The sequence below is a fragment of the Antennarius striatus genome, chromosome 4, assembly GCF_040054535.1.
Source record: "Antennarius striatus isolate MH-2024 chromosome 4, ASM4005453v1, whole genome shotgun sequence".
NCBI lineage: Eukaryota > Metazoa > Chordata > Actinopteri > Lophiiformes > Antennariidae > Antennarius > Antennarius striatus.
In genome coordinates, this window is record NC_090779.1 from 12838850 (window position 1) to 12859148 (window position 20299).

Here is a 20299-nt window from a genome sequence, read left to right on the forward strand (position 1 = left end):
GTAATAATTATAATAACTAGCTTGTGAAACATTTTGAGAAAAAACACGGATTGCGTTCATATCTTTTCTCGTGATTTGGTGGCATATGTGTTTCCACAGTGGGAAATAATACAATTTTTAAATGTAACATTATCTAAAATTATCTAACTATGTATTCTGACTGCCATTTTTATTTGTTTGTTTGATTAATGACAAACCCATGAGCAAATACTCTGACACCGTATAAAAAAATACCGGGCCTGTCCTTTTCAGCACCATGGACAGAGCTCTCACAACAGTGAGTGATAGATAGATAGATAGAGTGAAACACAATACAGTAAATCACAGTAAAAGCTTGCAAGAGAGAGGTATATTGTGTACACGTGTTGGTGACAATGTAGATACCTTACCTAATCGTGGATCATACTGCCTCATCTGAACTTCTTCCACATAGTCTGCTGGGAACCAGCCAGTCCTCCCTTTCACTGTGCCTTCCCAGAATCCTCCTTCCCCTATACTCAGAACTGTCACACAGAGAAAGGGTAGTAAGCAACTCAGTTAGTCAAATATTATATCGTCATAAAACAATCCCAGATGTCATCATTATGTGGAGCATGTAGAGCCCTGAAAAAAGCACAGACTAACAAAGGGCTACATGACAGAGTGAACAATTGTGGTTTTTATGTTCTGGGTTCATGAATTATAATGGAACGTGGAAAGGAAATGGGACACAGAAAAAAATTTTGTTTCACAAATTCATATATAACTGTATGTACATGTATAACTGTACTGAGAAAATATCGGTCTGTACCTAATGTACCATACAGAGGTGCTTAGGGAAAATGGATTTTATTGTCTTTTATTCCTGGTCAAGATTTTATACAGAGACCCAAAAATACAGAGGCAGACTGAAGTATTCAAATGTAAAAGGAAAATGTAAAAAAACAAAAAAACAACCCAGATAAAGCTCAAGAAAGGAAGCATAAAAGAGGAAAGACAAATGGTTAAAGAGAGCAAAGGGGTAGGAAGGACAAAGTAAGATTCCTTTTAAGTTCCGCTGTGGTAATTAGAGACAAATGTGGAGTTGATATTGATCTTCCCTGAAGGACTACAGGCAGCATGCTCATTTATTACACACACACACACACACACACACACACACACACACACACACACACACACACACACACACACACACACACACACACACACACACACACACACACACACACACACACACACACACACACATACACACACACACACACACACACACACACACACACACACACACACACACACACCTCTGAGATCTCCTGCTGGAACTGAAGCTTTGCCTGAACAAGCCCTTCTTCTCAACTGGTTGCTGGGATACAGTGGTATGATGTTGCAGTCAGTAGCCTGCCTGCTAAATGATGTCTTCCTTCAAACTATAGTCTACAGTGATTCAATCTGGGGCACGAGAAACAGCCAACTAAATTTGATCCTAAGTGACTGATGGCAAAATATCAAATGTCGACCAATATATTATTTTTCTTGAATAACTTTAACATTTCACTATGACAACATATAATTTCTTCTAACATAAAATTCCATCCAATTGTCAAAAAAAGAGTTTGATCAGCCATCTTAGAATCAACCATGTACTGTATCTTCAGATTTTGTCCAGGGTTGGGGTATGCGTGTTTATTGACTTTCTCCTGTTCCAAAAATAACGGCACTCAGTACACAGAGGATACATGGACTGATCCCCCTCTCTGATCTCAGCTTAACACAACTTTACCCTGCCTGTCTCCTGAGCACAGACTCCCACCACCTCTTTTCTGTTTAAGCTCTTTTCTTGTCCTCTTATACCTTCCTTTTCCTTAGTCTTTACTGTGTCTCAGAACGATCCCGCCCCCCTCCCTCTTTGTCTCTGCCAGAGCGCCTGCCTTTACTATAATGGTGTCCCTGCAGGACACGAGTGCTGTTTGTCTTCCTGGTTCTCCATTGACTGAAATGAAGGACAATTTGATTGATTTTAGGATGCCCTGACTCACTTCTGTCACCCCCTTATGACCGCACTACTGATCCATTTCTTTTCCTTGACAGATACTCCTTGCAATAATGGACAGAACTGACCAGTGAAGGTGTAGCACTGTAAGGTAAATATGTGATCTCTGACACCTAAAGTATCCATATACAGCTTCATATTGGATATATTTGGTATGAAGTATAAATAAACTTGGAAATTAACCTTAAATACACTCTGGTAGTCTATAAACCATAGTCAAGACGATTACCAGTGAAGGTAGGTGAAGTGCAAACGCTACCAAAAAGTAATTTAACTTACGACATAAAAAATAATTTACTACACCTTCTTGAGCCTCCAAGTACAAAATAGTCCTTAGCTCAATTTAATACCTGGCACAAGTAATAACTGCCTGCATGTGAATAACATGGCCACAGAGCAATAAAGAATGGATGACCAGAGTAGATTCTCTTTTTGGTGTTGGCATGACAACTGTGTGTCTGAATCAGATGTGTGCCACAAGAGCTAAGTGGCAGAAAGGAAGTTACAAAGTCCATATCTGTTCAAGAGGATTCACAATATGTGTGCCATATTTATATTGTCCAACTGGAACACTTTGAGGCCACTGTCATTTGGGAAGTTACAGCTGTTAGCTGACGGAGAAATACCAAATGAGTTAATTTTTGACAAGAATACACTGAGTGAGGCTGGTGACACTGAGTAACAATGGGCAGCTTGAATACTGTATGTCACAAACAAGGGAGGGAGCAAACCCCAAAGCAAATTTGTTGAAGGAGTCATTCCTGAATTCCACAAATACAACTGCATATGAGAAAATACAGACTATTCATTGCAATTTTCTGCCATATGAAAACAAATGTGATTTTAAGTTATATTAGCTTATCCACTCTGAGGACTACTATGAAGTTACATTGTGATATAAATTTGTTTTAGACTAGAAAGAATATGATGACCATGAAAAGAGAACAAACTAACTTTGGACATTTGACAGTTACCTTTGATGATCTTAGAGGTTTCTGGGAGATCTTCACAAATGCATTATTATTTTATTGTTTCATTTTTGCAGCAATGTTTGAAAAAGATCTCATCTACCATCTGGAAATACATACAGTGCATACAGGTGTCTGTGTTTGAAGACTGACAGTCAAGTTGTCTCTTGCAGCCAAATCATAGCCTGTCAGGATAGTGGGATCACACTGTCAGTGCCCAGCTGAACACCAGAAGTGATTTAATGACTGAAGAAGATTTTAACAAGTGCCTTCAATACCTGAAGATATTCCTAAAAAGGATATTTTTCAATGCATAGGTAGGAGAAAGGGACATAAAACTGGCTTTTGTTCACAATGAAGGGGCAGAGCAGGATGTACTTCCTGAGGAGGCTGGCCTCCTTCAACATCTGTCCTAAGCTCCTTCTCATGTTCTATCAGTCCGTAGTCTCCAGTGTGCTGTCATACGCCATTGTGTGTTGGGGTGGGGGGGCCAGGAAAAGAGATATGGACCGTCTGAACAGACTCATCCGCAGAGCGGGCTCAGTGGTCGGGCTGAGCCTGGACTCTGTGGAGACAGTTCTGGGGAGCAGGACCATGTCTAAAATTAAGGCTATCATGAACAACACCAGGCACCCCCTACACACCACCTTCTCCCAGCAGAGAAGCACCTTCAGCGGCAGACTGCTGTCACACAGTGCCTCCACAGAGAGGCTGAGGTCCTCCTTCGTGCCCCGTGCCATCAGGGGGTACAATGACTCTCTCAGGAGGAGCAGGGGGGTGGTGGCGAGATCAGCACGGGGCTGAAAATGGATTTAATTTATATATATATATATATATATATATATATATATATATATATATATATATATAATTTATTTATTTATTTTCTATACTGTTTTATATTTTAATTCAATTTTATACTGTTTAGATTTTATTTTATACTGTTTATATTTTAATACTGTAATATTTTTAAATTTTATACTGTTTATATTTTAGTTATAGTTTAGTATATAAGTCCTGTTAGTGCTGCATGTGTCTGTCAGTGTAATGTATGTCTTGTGGTATGTCCTGTCAGTGTTTCCTTTTCTCCTGGTGTTTATCCAGTATTATTTGTTATGTAATGCCTGAGCAGTGGATATATGCAATTTCCTCCGGGATTATTAAAGTATCTATCTATCTATCTATCTATCTATCTATCTATCTATCTATCTATCTATCATTTTAATTTCAGTTTTAGAGTTGGATTCTTAGGTCAAAATGAAAGAATGTAATTTCTCATTATGGATGTCTATAAACACCTACAAATAAATGAGTGTTAGCTTAAAAGATGTATGAAACATCCTGTAGGAAGTAGATTTCATGCAGATATGAATGGATGCTGCCTGTTAAAAAAAGTCACTTCAATGTAAAACTGTTATTTTTTCCCATTGAAACTAATACACAATTGTCAGGGTGCAGGAAAATCACTTCACATACAAAAATAAAAAATGGACAACCAAAATGGGCCACTTCTATTCTAAAAGATGTTGGTTGGAAAGAAGATTCACCCACTGATTTTGTCAAAATGATATAATAAACCAGACCCAAAGCCCAACTGAAATGACGAAGGACAATGGAAAACTGAAAACTGGATATATATATATACTGTATATAATATATATATATATATATATAACAAATTCAACTGAGGTATACACAAAAATACAAAACAGACTCTTGTGAGACACACGGTACAACTCAACTGAATAGAGAAGGCTCAAGCTCAACAAGACTGATCACCATCAGCTGAGTAGCATCACAGGTACAGTCTATAGCTCCAGATGAGCAGGAGACATGACCTCTGTCCATAACCTAAACAATAAAAATAAAGCTTTGTTCGACTCTCTACGAAGGTTATCCTAAGGCGTTTAAATCAATCCACTGGACTTGCAGATAGTTACCTGAAGACTTTTCACCTCTCATCCAAGAAACTCCTTCCGTTCTGATGGTGGTTGTGGTATGCGGTCTTGCCTTAGCTTGAAACCTCTGTGAGGTGTGGTCATTGCTTATCATATTCCAACACTCATGGGTCAAGATCAGAATCCATGCGGTGCAAACCTTCACAAACACATGAGCTCTCTGGACAGCACCATAAAGTTCACCAGAGAAGATGTAAAGGACAACAGTTTGCCCTTTTTAAACAGGTGATGTTCACATACAATAGGACAGAGGTTTGAGTGTTGGGGTGCACAGGAAACCATAACACATGGACGAGAGGTCAAACATCTTCAAGGAACTTTCTACGAGTCCAGTGGATTGATTTAAACACCTTTGGATAACAATGACCTGGATGAATGAGAACTTTCACAGACATCTCGAAAAAAATTCTATTGGGGCTTAACTGAATAACATTTCACTACATTATGCAACCAAAACTCCAGCTGGGCACCACATTCTCACTCTGCTGCATTAACAACTAGTAAAACCTGTCATTACTCAGTCACTGAAGAAGTGGGTTACCACACATGGATTCATAATCACCTCGGCAGAATAGCCAGTGAGAGCAAAGACACAGGATATGTTGACATGCCTGAACACAAACATCACTGCACACGGCTATACAGTGTTGCTATGTGTACCTTTTTACATTGATACCAGTTGCTTCCTCTAGAACATCACCAGTTTGTCTTGGGTTAATTCTGCTGTGAGAAAATAGATGGACAGATGATTTTGCTGGACGCGTGTTCCGCAGACATATTGTACAATATATTTATAACTAAGTGTAAATCAGAGGTCTAGGGGTCATATACTTATACTAGGGGTCATATAGGGTTAAATACCCACCATGTAGTCTACATGTTGAAGTCTGCTTCAACATGTAGACTGGGCAAGATATTGAATGCCAATTTTTTCCCAGAGGCTGTTCCATTGGTGCACAGGTGATCGTGTGAATTGTTATTGCTCCTGCTGAGTAGGGTTGCCTTGTCTGTCACTGTATGAATGTGGGCTTGGTGAATGCTGAATTGTGCTGTAAAGTGCTTTGAACAGTCAATGGGAGTGGAATGACGCTGTATAAACACAGTTCATTTAGCATTTAAAATGTGGAATTGACTGTGCTGTGCAGCTGCTTCAATTTCAAATACTGATCTTACACTACATTGTCGATCTCAATGTGATGAAATGCCACTGTCATGGCTCGATGCAGAATCGAGTCACAAATATAATGTTCCTGTTCTTTCATAGCGATCCATCCATTTGCTTGAAGATGAGATAATAGAATAGCATGGCCTTGAGCCACTTTTCTGCCTTACGGGTCACGAGTGTTTCTGGACACTATTCCAGCTGGCGACGAGCGAGTGGCGAGGCATGCCCTAGATGCATTGCCAGCACATTGCAGGGCCACACAGAAGACAAACAACCGCTCATATTTCATGTTGTTTGAGGTTTGAGGAAGCTGTAGAACTGGGAGAAATTCCACACAGTCACTGGGAAAACATACAAACTCCACACAGAATGGACTCAAACCCAGAATCTTATTACTGTGAGGTGACAGCACTACCTGCTGTTCCACCTTGCCGATATTCTTTTATATCCTTTGTTAAATTAATCATAAGCATTCACATTTAACTGCAATTTCAGTATATCAGTTGGTTCAATGTCCAATTTCAAATTTGCAACATAGCTAGTTCAATGCTAATAACAAAATGATAATATCCTCACTTTTCTGATCAAATTCAGTCACTTATCTGATGACTGTTAAATATGCAATATCACTTTTCTCCTTTGATCCTCTTGACCAGAAGATGTTTTGCCTACTAAATTCTTTCATTCACTCATTTTCTTATAGATGAGATAATAAGTAATTTTCTTCAGCAGCTGATATGGGTGTGGATCGTGGGTTTACGCTGGACTCTATCCCATATGATCACGAGCGTAGGCCATGTACAACCCCGGATAGGTTGCCAGTTTATTGCAGGGCTACATAGAAAAAAAAAACACCCATTCACAGTCACAACTACGGTCAGTTAGATGTGGGAGGAAGCCGAAGAACCTCGAGCGAACCCACACAGACATGTGAAGAAACTCTGTATATATATACACACACACACACAAAAATAAATAAATAAATATATACAGACATATATACTGTATATATATATATATATACACAGTGCGCCCTCAACACTCGCGACTTTACTTCATCGCGGACTTTTGGTAGGCAGTCATGTGATACCGCACGCGCATTCTATTGGCTGAGGGCATCTGGAAGTGTGCTCGGTTCCGTGGGTCTCAGACTAACTTGATACACAAAAGGGCTTTAAACAGTTGAAAAAAAAAAAAAAAATATATATATATATATATACACATACACACATGTGTGTATACTGTATATATTCATACAGTATGTATAAATATACATATATACTGTACGTACAAAGTGTACTTTGCTGCTGATGTTTTTTTAAATCATGAAAACAAGCAATCAACAGGGCTAATCAGAGCTAAATCTTTTAGGATAATTATTGGCCCTACAAGCCTAAATTCCAAACAATTAAAACATTTTAAATAAACCTTAAAAGACAGAACATTTAATTTTTGGAGCCAGCAATGATGTGGAGGTTTCAAAACCATGGATAAGGGCCGATCACACAAACATGGCAAGAGGGTTTGGCCTATTGCATACAATCAGTAGAACATAACATTAACACTGCATAGATTTAGATTTCACAAAAAATACTTCAGAAAATATTGAACTAAGTGAAAAGTTTGCTCTGATGTCAGGTTTCATGTGGCCATTTTGGCTTTCCTGTTGGTGCGTCATCTCTGCAAACTTCTGAGCAGAGAACAAACACACATCTGGCTCAATATCAGTGATTAAAAAATGACTGTTCAGTGAGGACACATTCATTCTGTTGTGCTCATAAGTAAAAATGTGATTCAATAGAGGTAGAGATATAAAAACATGAGGGGGGATGATCCCTCCCATCCCCCTAACAAATCACACACACTGTGTGTATGTGTGTGTGTGTGTGTGTGTGTGTGTGTGTGTGTGTGTGTGTGTGTGTGTGTGTGTGTGTGTGTGTGTGTGTGTGTACTTTTGGACATGCCTGTACCTATATAATTTTTCCCTTGGTCTAGTCACAGCAACTGATTTAAAAATAGCATCAGTGAGCATGTGGAGCTATTTATACTCCTCACACACCCTGTCTGCAAGCTTCAATGCATCCTTACTTAAGTGGTGTGTGTGTGTGTGTGTGTGTGTGTGTGTGTGTGTGTGTTTATATGACAGAATACCTCATTTTATTTCTTGTTATGATTTGTTCTACTGCTTTGAGCTGACTCATTCATTTTTTTTTGCCTTCTCTTACTGTGTATTTCAGAGTATGCGAAGTTGCCACACAAAGACACACATGTATACTTACAGAGTAAGTGCAACTTTCATGAAAGATTGGGTGTCAGGAAAGGAGTACACTTGAAATAACAAAAATAAACAATTCTCACAGGTAATACCGGAGCCATGAAACTCCCGAGTTTGCCTACAGGAACACGCAAAGGCTACAGTTTTACTGAGAAACACCAACGGCGTTCCGCCACTGATACATTCACACTAATTCAGGCAGGCATTGAAAAAATACTCGCAAAAGCCAAAATACATCTTGATTACCACAAAAGGCTGGAACAAGTCTGGAACAAGAACAAAAAAAACTGTGCCTCATCAGTTCTGCTATCATGAACCAAATGTAAATATTAGAATTATTGGAGGAGGAATACAATAAAAATATAATATTTGTGTGATTATTTAACTTCTTAACTTTTTTCAGAACACCTGCTTTTTCAATTTCTCATGGTGCTGCATTCTAACCTTAATGCTTTCCAATTTACTGTTCCACACTAATATACTGTACATTGGTTGTCAGTTCTTCACTTTTTAACTTAGTCCTTAGGCAGCAATTAATTATTCAGAAAAAAATCATCTTTACAGTAACAGAAAGTAAATTTTACAGATGCATACAAGAGATACAATAGCATAAGAAAATTGATGGATCAATGGATGGATGAAATGGATCAAAAGGATGACAGCAAGTAGTTGGACTTGGAAAATATGAAGGTTGTTGTGCTGTTGTTAATGTGCTTACACAAAAAATTAAATAGTTGTAACCAGAAGCTATGTGACGAAACACAGGAGGACTTAATTTTCAGAATTTTTTTGTTGCTGCTCCCTGCTGTTCGCTTCATGCCCAGGGCTCTGCATCTCAGTTTCCTCCGTTTCTCCTAAGTATACAGTCACATTTCTGATCAAGAGGGTTAAGGAGCGCCAGCATCCAACAGTTTCATAAATGAAGTTAATGTGCATTAACATTTTTGAATTTTATAAGCATTGAGATTATACAGAACATGCTGAGTCAGTCATCTCTGAATATAAAGTACATATCTCAGCCTACATAGTGTGTGTGTGTGTGTGTGTGTGTGTGTGTGTGTGTGTGTGTGTGTGTGTGTGTGTGTGTGTGTGAAGGTGTGCAGAGTATTCCATTAACCAGAGTGGAGCTGTTATTAGATTTGGATCCCTACACTCTTTATTAAACCTCAGTTCAATTCAGTGTAATAGAGAGGGCCAAGTTTCATCTTTATGAAACAAGAAGGGAACAACCAGACACATACACACACACACACACACACACACACACACACACACACACACACACACACACACACACACACACACACACACACAAAGGAACAGACATTACTGTGTACAGCGGTGCAAGAGGGATGTTCATTGTTTCTTCTAATATAGAGACAAGAGAATGCATGCAAACATTCTGGACGGAGACCAGGATACGTGAAATGTTACAGGGAAAGTGAAGGTGATAGTCAATTAAGAAGGTGATTAGAAAAATTTGAAAGAGTGTAAAACCATAACTGAATGAAGTAGTGAACCAATAAATACTCAACTCCTCTGAGGGAGGAGGATGGGCAGGAGGTAATTTTGCTTAAAAAAAGGCCCAAAAAAATATGAAGACAATGAAAATAGGTTTTATGTGAAAGACAGCAGACAAAATAAAGAGTGGACAAAAAGGAAGAGGGACTCAGAAAGAGAAGTAAGGCAAGGAGAGCAGAAGTTCAGTAAATTATGGTGGTAGGAGGACGAAGAGAGGATGAGATGAATTTTGAGGCTGAGAGAGGGATTCCTCCTCTTGTCTCATATCATCTTCTCCCTCCATTTCCGGCTTCAGGGAACCTACTTTGCATTGCTCTTCTTTAATTCTCACTTCTTTTCTGCTGTATCAATTTCTAATTGAAGATAAAAATCGAACTGGAATACTAATCAGTTCCCCGATAGTTCATCTTGACTCCCTTCTATGTTATATTGTGTAAAAGCCTGCCTAACAAATAGGATCAAACCATGTCAAACACAATTGTGGGCATTATGTGACTCTTATTTTGAAAGGACTTGGTTTTCCTTGTGAAGATGTTCTCTGCTTTTTGTTGCAGGCAGGACCGTGGCTCTGCAGTCAGGGGACGGCTCTCAATCTACCTTCACACCAACCTCCTATCTGTAATCACCGGTCCATCCAACCACTGTTTCTGTGTGAACTCATTCTAATGCAGCTCGCACGCGCCTCTTCGTCGCTTTCATCTGCTCCAGCACCCAGCCTTGCCTTTTTGTCCTGTTCCAGAACTTCTGATCTGGGACCCTGGGATTTTGTTATTCCCATGTTTTATGCACTTAATCTTTGACAAGATTCCTGTTTTGTTCACAATAAAAATGATTGCTACACCTTTCTTCAGCCTCTGCTCCTACTTTTTGGTCCACTCCTCTTGCTTGGCAATCACATTTTAAAAAACAATACTCTTAATATGTAAGTATAAGTAAATCATAGCCAGATGAACTCATGTACTGAGGAACAAAGCAAAGGAAAAATAAGAACTTGAGTCCTTTAGATTATGCTAGTTATCTATTAGATGCAGTCAAACCGTTGATTGACTGTTGATTGTAAATAGATCAGTGATAGATTGTTTGTTGTAGATTCATTAATTATACCCCAGATTATTTGATTGACCAAGGCGTCACGTAACTAATTGTGTTCATGCTGTGACTGATGAACAAACTGTAATGAGCTGACCAGTGCCCACGCCTCAGCCTCTGCTACAAATTATTACATGACAAAAATGTTGGTAAGGACTGATATTGCATGTGATCGTTAGAGGGAATTGAGTTTGATAGTCGCCATGGGGATGGATGCACATTAATAACAGGGGTAATCTTGAAGGAAACTGAATTCATTCAGGTTTGATTGAGTTCCATTTCAGGAAGCTTCTGTCTGCATTTGGAGAGAGAGCTAAACAAAAAGAGATTAAGACACAACATTTTTCAAAATGTGTTAATACCTATTAGACCTCATGTTATCTGGTCAGGACATAACCCTTACAAGAGCATTTTCACATCCAAAGCTACAAAATATGCATCACTGCGAGGACAGAAAAAAACTGTTGCTCACATTTTCAGTCACTCAATTCAAGTCCTGCCTGTGTTGCGTGCAATACGTTGTGCGTAACAGCCCCATGTTGCAAGGATCTGTACACAATTCTTGAAAGCTGAAAATATCCCAGTTCTTGCATGGCCAGCATACTCACCGGACATGTCACCCATTGAGCATGTTTGGGATGTGCTTGACCGGCGTATACGACAGCATGTACCAGTTCCCACTAATATCCACCAACTTCGCACAGCCATTTAAGAGGAGTGGACCAACATTCCACAGGCCACAATTGACAATCTGATAAACTCTATGCGAAGAAGATGTGTTGCACTGCATGAGGCAAATGGTGGTCACACCAGATACTGACTGATTCTGAGTCCCCAGACCCCCAATAAAGCAAAACAACCCTGCACATTTCATAATGGCCTTTTTATTGTGGGCAGTATAAGTGCAATAATCGTGATGTCAGATCAGTATCTTGATGTGGCACACCTGTGAGGTGGGATGGATTATCTCAACAAAGCAGAAGTGCTCACTACCACACATTTAGACAGATTTGTGAACGATGTTTGAGAGAAATGCCCGCCCACCAATGAAATTGGTGGGCGGTGAGGGCCAACAAGGCCTTCTCTGCTGGTCTAACATGACCAGAGATCATGATATTTATGATGAAAGTTAATTATATTTTAATGCATTTTACTTGAATAAATAATATTCAAATATATGTTTAAATATATAATTATACAGTACATTTGGATATAATATGACATAGGCCAACACTACGTACGTCTCCTATTTTTAGATTAGAGGGGTTTTATCCAATTAGAATTCAGCTAGCTTGTGTTGCCAGGTTGAATGAAATCTGCCCAGGACCTTCAGAATCTAGAATGCGGGTCTCCCTGCACTGTGATTGAGAGGGAACATATAATTAATTGACAGATTCCATAGCCAATCAGATCACGAGTTGGCGACACTAAGGCCTTCTAGCTGGCCGCACGTTCACCTGACATGTACGTGTCCTGCGATTGGATACTCACTCTGAGAAGGCAGCGCTATGCAGATGCTATGCAGACGCACATTTGAAGAGAAACTCTAGTGAGAAGGAGCTAACCTGTTCTTGTCAACCTGTTCTAGCTAACCTGAACAAGCTAACCTGAACTAGCTAACTTGATCTAGCTAACCTGAGCTAGCTAACCTGAGCTAGCTAACATGAGCTAGCTAACCAGAACTAGATAACCTGTTGTAGATAACGGAGTATCCTTGAGGAATGGAAGGAGAATGTATTTTGTGTTTAAATAAGATGTTTGAACAGCTGTTTCGGTGAGTACAAGCATTTTAAGTTTTCATATTTAATGTTCTTGTAATTTAATTTCATTAATATCAAATCAATTATAATGAAATAAAATGGCAAATATACTAAAAATGAAAAAAATCCTTGTTTTCTACAATGTGTGTAAATAATGTGATGCACTTGCGCACCTGTGTGATTGTAGTGGAAATACACAGAGACTAGTGTCCCTGCTGGAAAATAGCCTGTTTTATACCTGATAGAGGTGATACAACATCTAGTAGTGTGTTAGTGTATGTCTGTATTTCATTTCTCTAGCCGTGGTGTCATAAATGGTGGTCAATTCAGTCGGTTTTGTTCTGTGACGTAGTTTTGTGACATCTATAAAAGGTGTGGCCACGGGGTTCTTCTGTGCAAGTGACAATAAAAGGAGTGGGGCTGACGCCGGTTTTTGTCCCAATTGAGAGAAGTTATACACATCTCAGTCCTGAACGCTACATTGGTGGCAGCGGTGGGAGCTGCTCACAGCATTATTGGGTTGTATTTATGCAAGTTTGACGAAGGTGAGCATTACTGAAGACCTAGGTATGAAATGCACAGCCCGCCACTGATATATACAGTATGTACAGACACACAGACACACAGACACACACACACACACACTGGGATCAAGGCATTCCAAATACCAGCATTTGCAACCTTTTAATAAATTGACATGCCACAAGTCCATCCAGTGCTAACCCTAATTTCTCTTAGGGTTCCTGTCTCACACATGCATTCCACCCTCAGTGTACTCTTTCCTCAAATGCACTCATGCAGACCGCACTATGATATTATGTCGTGGTCTCTTGGGCTTTTTCTCATGGGGTTTGGGGCAATGTGCTTGAATTACCCATTTTAAGCATAATACATTTCTGTTCGACTCTTTTGTTGTTATTCTTTTCACATTTGATATGCTTTATATCTAATAAAAGAGACACACTGTTTTATAGGATGTACCTAGCAGGTAGGAAGCACTTGCAATCAGTAATAAGAAATGTTATGTTTGGGAAACTGTTCACAAATGTAAGATTAGGGATCAAAAGGTTTTATTTAGGAAGAGAGCATACAGGTACTGCCTGACGCATACTGCATTAGGCATTTAGTTTATCTGCTATTACACATAGAGCACACGATCAAGCAATCATGATATTAAATTATCTGGAAAAGTAGTTTTTTTCTGTTAGAATAGTGTACATAAAAGGATATATCCACAGTCAGAACTGTACCTCCATTAAATGACTTCTTTTTGGTAAGAAATACTCTGGCATCTTTAGATTACATGGATTTGGTTTCACGAAGTTAATCACTGAGAGCTGAATATCTACCCTTAAGTACCATCATTACAATCATTGTTAAGAGAATATTAAATACAGTGATATGAGCTAAGGTGTCAAATGAGACATGCTTAATATTGCTCACAGTGTTTAAATGAGGTGCTGGGAAATGTTCACAGGGCATAATGTAGAATGTTAACTGCAAAATAAATTATGAAAAAACTTTGAAATTGTGGAGTATATCAGCTACTCTAGAATCTGCCTGTCGGTTTGTCTGTCTGTCTGTCTATAAAGTGTGTGTGTGGTGTATATAAATGAGAGATACGTGATGACTAATAGAATGCGGGCGGTAAAAGGAGATACACATTTCTTCCATATGTGCCTCAGATGTTTGTGCAGATGGTGGATGAATACCTGAAGGATACTATTTATCTTAGTTGTGAGAAATTAATTTTAAGTGTGAACAAACACAAAGACATACACTTACACACTTAACCATATGCACAATCCACATATACCTCCGGATGTAAAGATGAAATGATGAGCAATAGTCATACAAAGAAACACTACACAGACAACATCAACTGCCAGGCAGATTAGTCATTTATTCATTCGTTCATTCGTTCATTCGTTCATTCATTCATTCAGATTAGTCATTCAAATTTGATGACGGCAAACAATAGCATATGCATTAATCCAAATTGCATATTATTTATTCAGCAGAGATTCTATCTGTGGAAAAACATGTGCCCTCAATAAATGCACCATTATCACTCAGAATCCACTAGATTCTTAAGACTTGCAAAACAAAATGATTTGTTATCATATTTTTGTTCTTTAAAAAACAAAAAAAGAGACTTATTATGCAGTAACCATCTGTTGCTTAGTAACAAACAAATGCATATGCATTTTAGTCTTGCCAATAGCAAGATATTTGATGAGCACATAATATGTTTTCTACACCTTCTATTGTGCTATCTGCCAGTTCCTTCCATGTTATAAAGCACATCAGTGTATGTATGTGTAGGTATTGTAGGTGATAAATAAATGAAAAGGAAGAGAAGCATGTGCTTGACAAATTCAACAGTCAGTCAATGTGGCAAGTGTCAAACAAAATCAGTGAGCCAGTATCTGTAATAACTGAGGTTTCTGGATCTGTACTGGAATAATCTATTTGTGTGTTGTATATGTGTGCGTTGGTTTAACTGGTCCAAGTACACTCCAATGCCCATAGCAGCGTTAATATTCTGCACACATTGGGTACATCCAAACCCCATTAATCATGTTTGTGAATGTCTAATCTCAACATTACTTGTGCTGGTTTCATTTTCATGGCTGTCTGCAAGATTTATAATGGCGTTTGGAAAAGGTGGACGTGGTGTGTACTGGTGAATGTGAGATGTAATACATTGTTACCGAGACTTGCTCTTAAATGTGTCACCTTGTTGAGGAGAAGAATGTCCTAAATGTGCTGTTAATGCTCCCACTGGGGGGTGGCAGCATGTTGATAGCCACTTCTGTTCCATTGAAAGTGCTTTTGCATCCCTGTGTGTCGCCTTTCCACCTGTGTGATTGAACAGGTGTTTACATGTGTGCCCCTGTTTTTGTTTGTGACTATAAATGAGATCTTACAACTGACTATGCAACAATGGCATGGATTTGTTACCATGGTGATAGTAGGTGCCTTTCAAGAGATATCCATCAGTATGATGAGGTCAGATTACATCAGTGAAGGAAGGGTAGAAAACAGCACAGGGGTCAGTAAGTCTAAAGAAAGTATAGCAAGGCAGTAGGGGGATGGTCCCAAGCAACCAGATGAGTTCACGAACGGAATCATCAAACACACAGGTGTGACCATAGCCAGACACATGTACACACAGACAAATCACAGAATTTGATGAGAAATTTCTTAAAGCTATACTGCGGATATCAACACACACACACGCACACGCACACACACACACACACACACACACTTGCACACCATTTACTAGTTTTGTGGTCCAGCAGAGGTCAGTGAATAAAGAAGGACGAACAGCAGATCTCATTAACTGGAACTAAAAGTCTGCATGGAGAGCAGGATATGGGTGACCCTACTAAACAGCAGACAGCAGGGCTGTTTGTCTAGACGAAAGCTGTCTAGAGACATTGATCTCAGACCGCAAACCAATGGACCGACAATCACTAAGTGAAGAGTGGGAGTGTTTCCAAACAATTCTTCAAAATGGAGGGCAAGCTGCTTGATTGAAACACACGGTTGCTGGAGTCTAGTTTGATGAGGTCATTGAAACTAAGGACATGTTAAAGTCTCATCTGTTGATCATGGAGGTTGCATGTGCATCTGCTGGTGTCACTGGTCAAAGTGAAAATGAAAAAATCTTACTTCCATTCACACGTCATCTCATTCTCACAGCTTATCTATTACTTCACACTGTAGATCAAATAGAGGGCCACCATCGTCATCATCATTAATGTTTATGGAGTGAACATCATCATCATCATCATCAACATATAGAATGTCTGCTAAAAGGCTTTACAGGGATAAATACTTTACTGACAAAAAGGTAATTTTTTTGTGCATTGTCACGGTTCTAGCACTACTCCACCTCATTATACACTACAGCATAGACTTCATATTACTGTTATGTAAATTAGATAATCACAGCAAAAGCACAACACAAATCAGTAAACATAGTCAGTCAGGACGCTAGGGGTTTGAAGGAGCAGCATCAGGGTTTTGCTGGGGAGAGGAATCATAAACATAAGCATTTTTTTCAGTATCCAGGAGAAAGTACAATATCTGCTTTTTAATCAGTAATAATGATTCTCACTCTCTTTCCCATCAAATCTGCTGTCATACACTGCTGACATCATTGGTGAAATTTGATCTGAACTGATTTGAAGGATCCTTCTCTTAGACCTTTAGCTCTACTTGACAAACAGCATATAGAGATAGAACGTTATTTCGTGTCTGTATTTATAGTGAATAAGATGAATACTATAGTCATACCTCGAGCTACAAGTTTAATCCATGACTGAGCTTGGAAGTCAAACAACTTGTAAGTCAAACATTTCCCCATTTAAAATAACTAAAATTATTTTAATCCATTCCAGCCTTGCAAAATTGCCCAAAATCCCTCTAAATTTTGAAAAATAAAATAATTCACCACTAGACATACATAGTCGTACTCTGTGTAATTAACTATGTATAACATAAACATTGCCAAAGTATGAAAATAAATGCAAAGCCACAAGCACGCTACGTCTTTAGTCCGTCAAAGAGAATGAGGTCTGGTCTCAGCTGGCTTCAATGTTAATCATCATCAATGTACATCTTTGAATAAATAACAGCTACCATATTGTTTTCAGGTTTTAGTGAGATTACATGAACACTCTGACTTCTCTCTATGTTCTTCCTTCTCCAGTTTTAATAACAAAAAAAGTTGAGGCATCAACTTTATGAATATGTATGAATATTCGTATGCGGACTACCTGTATTTAGTTAACTAACATAAACTAGTCTTGACGATAAACTAGTCTTGATTTTAGGTTGATCACCATCCATGCAGCGGTGTTTTCATCTAATTTGTAATAATCAGGAGGATGAGACAGGATGAAGATAAGAAAATAAATATTCCTCTTGCTTCCCCTGTCTTTATCTTGCCTTACCTCCTCTTGTACGCTACTGTCAGTGAACCCTATCACTATTAGCAACCCATTCATTTATGAATGTGGAGTGGGTGAAATGTATTATATATCAAACCAAGAGTCATTCATCACTTGAAGTGGCTCACCTTGCTCTTCACCAGCATGTAATTGTTGATTCCCTGCAACTGCTTCCATAAACAGGTTGCCTATGGAACCTTTTATCTAAAATCTGAACTCACTGCTCATCAACCAGTTGTCAACATCAGTGATGTATTTGTCAGTACACATTCCAGGACTATAGAAGCAACAAAGTAATGGTCATGGTGGTCACTGTTGCATAACAGAGCCAGATGGTTATTTTGGCTTGGCCATGCTGCTGGCAGCCATGAAACTGTAAGCTTGTTTCCTCTGTGGCCAACATGAAAGAACGGCAAAACACTGTGTTCACATTTGTGGAAGGGTTATGGGTTTACAGAGAAAAACAGTGACAGCAGATCCATTCAGTAGATGGAGGCAAAGTAGTTGCTGTTGAGTCATCACATTCCTGATAACATTTGTGTCAACATCACTATATATCACAGTTTCAGACAATGTTGCATCATTAAGACTTGTTAAGAGGGAAAAAAAAGTCAGGATGGCTCAGCCACAACTGTTTATCATCTATTTAAGTAATACGATTAGGGTTAGGGGTAGTGTTAAGGTTAACACTGTGTTTCTGTAATACATACATAAAACCATGAAAAAGATGTATTGAAGGATACAGGAGAAAGCTCACTGGAAATAACTCAATATTAAAAAAGGTAAAGAACAGAAAACTGGGCTGGGAATACTGAAATCTGTTTATTTTGGCATAAATTAGGGGCTCTATCAATATAGACTGATTGTGAATTTGCCACTGAACATTTCTAGGAAAGGAGTGAGAGTTCCACATTGACCTTTAATCTGTACTTCTTATGCCAGATCAGAAGGGAACCTGAGAGGTTTCAGCATGAGTGTTGCTGCTCTCCCCCTGGCCCTTCTAAGGACAAGAAGAAACTAGTTCGATTAAGCTAATGCAGGTTTGATCCATGGTGAATATGTGAAGTGGCAGGATGTGGTGTGGGTCAATGTGGAGGTGGGTGTCTGTGGACAGGTGATAAGAGAAGGGAGGGAAACATTTGTATGTTCAAGGAAAACCACTCGTCACAAATGGTGTATGCTCACCAACAACCAAATACACACGGGACCTGTTTGAATTTGCATGCTTCTCCTTAAAGTAATAAAATATTTACACTGAGATTGTAGATGTATATATCTCAAGAGGATTCAAACAGGACCAGGAGCTAATTACTACTCTGTGGGTGCAGGGTTTACACACTGAAGTGTATGGAAAAGATACAGAGTGCGAAGAATATTATGGAGTTTACCTTCTACGTCATTACAGTCATAGTCTTGAGTGAAGCATGGATGGAGACAAAAACACACAAACACATAAAAGCGAAGCCACTGCAGCTCTGTGTAAAGCAGAAAAAAGCACATTGAAGTGAATGAAATGATAATTCCCAATGCATAGAAGAAACAAACACTGAAATGACTTCCGGGTTCAGTGACTTCATGATTGGCTGTGCCATCGAAATGACAGAGAAATAACAGTGTAGTTTGTGTATGAAAAGTACAAAAGCATATGAAAGTATGGTTTTTATATTATGCAGGAAAAAAGTCATGAAATGCACATGTAGCCATGAAGTTTAGAAGAGATCCAAAACATCACCAGCTGTGAGAAAAAATTTCTATCAAGCACAGAATACTACCAGCAGCGAGGTGAAGAAGTCGTAGCCATATTAGCAGGTTAAGTGAGGAAATAAAACTTGTAGTAAACAAATAAAACAAGTACACCTACCTTTCACTCTCTCTCCACGGTTCAGCTGGATCTCTCCCTCTCCCTGTGGCGTGTAGGGCTTGACTACAATGAAGGTGCGCCCTGGGACAGCACTGTAGAGTTTGCGCTTGGGCCCACGGGGGCCTGTCAGCATTGGAGGGGTGTGATGAGGAGGGCTTGGGTCTCTCTGCACTGAGCCGGGGCTGTAAACAAACACATATGTTACTGTTGTGATTCCAGGGAGCTGGTAACTGAAGCCTGTGGTCACCGACATGGTCGTCAGTGGGACGGCAACCGGGTGACACCCCCTGGTTTTAAAGGTGGCTAGGGAAGGATTCATTGAGTCCCAGCGCCTGCAGCTCAACAATCAATAGTCACTGTTCCATGGGGGAGTCATGAGGGGAGAGTACACTCCTCCCAAACACTCTATCCCCTCTTCCTTTTCAGATTCCCCCTCTTCTTTCTTTAACAGCACACACAATATCCTCTTGCTCCCTTTTAACCTCTCGTTCTAGCTCTCCCCTCTATCCCGCATCCTAACCGACGTATATGCCGATATGTTTAACAGATGGACTGCACTGCTTCTTCCTCTGTTTTGGTCTCTCAGATCTGTCTGGAAGCCCCCCTTAGTCAAACACATCCTGAGTTAGGGTTCCAGCAGCAGGCTCCAGAGAAGGACAGTGATCCCTTGCGTGTCCCCAGTCTCAGCTGCACCCAGCTGGGGTAA

The 20299-nt window shown here is 39.4% G+C and overlaps 1 protein-coding gene across 2 annotated transcripts in view; it reads right to left on the reverse strand.

Moving 5' to 3' along the window:
• The window catches only part of shank3a (SH3 and multiple ankyrin repeat domains 3a), a 183565-nt gene that overhangs the window by 38423 nt on the left and 124843 nt on the right, over positions 1-20299 (reverse strand). Inside the window, exons 14-16 of one of the 2 annotated variants that reach the window (XM_068313427.1) lie at positions 19594-19775; positions 19121-19144; positions 390-503 (exon numbers count right to left, since the gene is read on the reverse strand). In XM_068313427.1, coding sequence (XP_068169528.1) covers positions 390-503; positions 19121-19144; positions 19594-19775 — 320 coding nt within the window. The remainder of the gene's footprint in view (positions 1-389; positions 504-19120; positions 19145-19593; positions 19776-20299) is intronic. The other variant, XM_068313426.1, reaches the window with a different exon arrangement.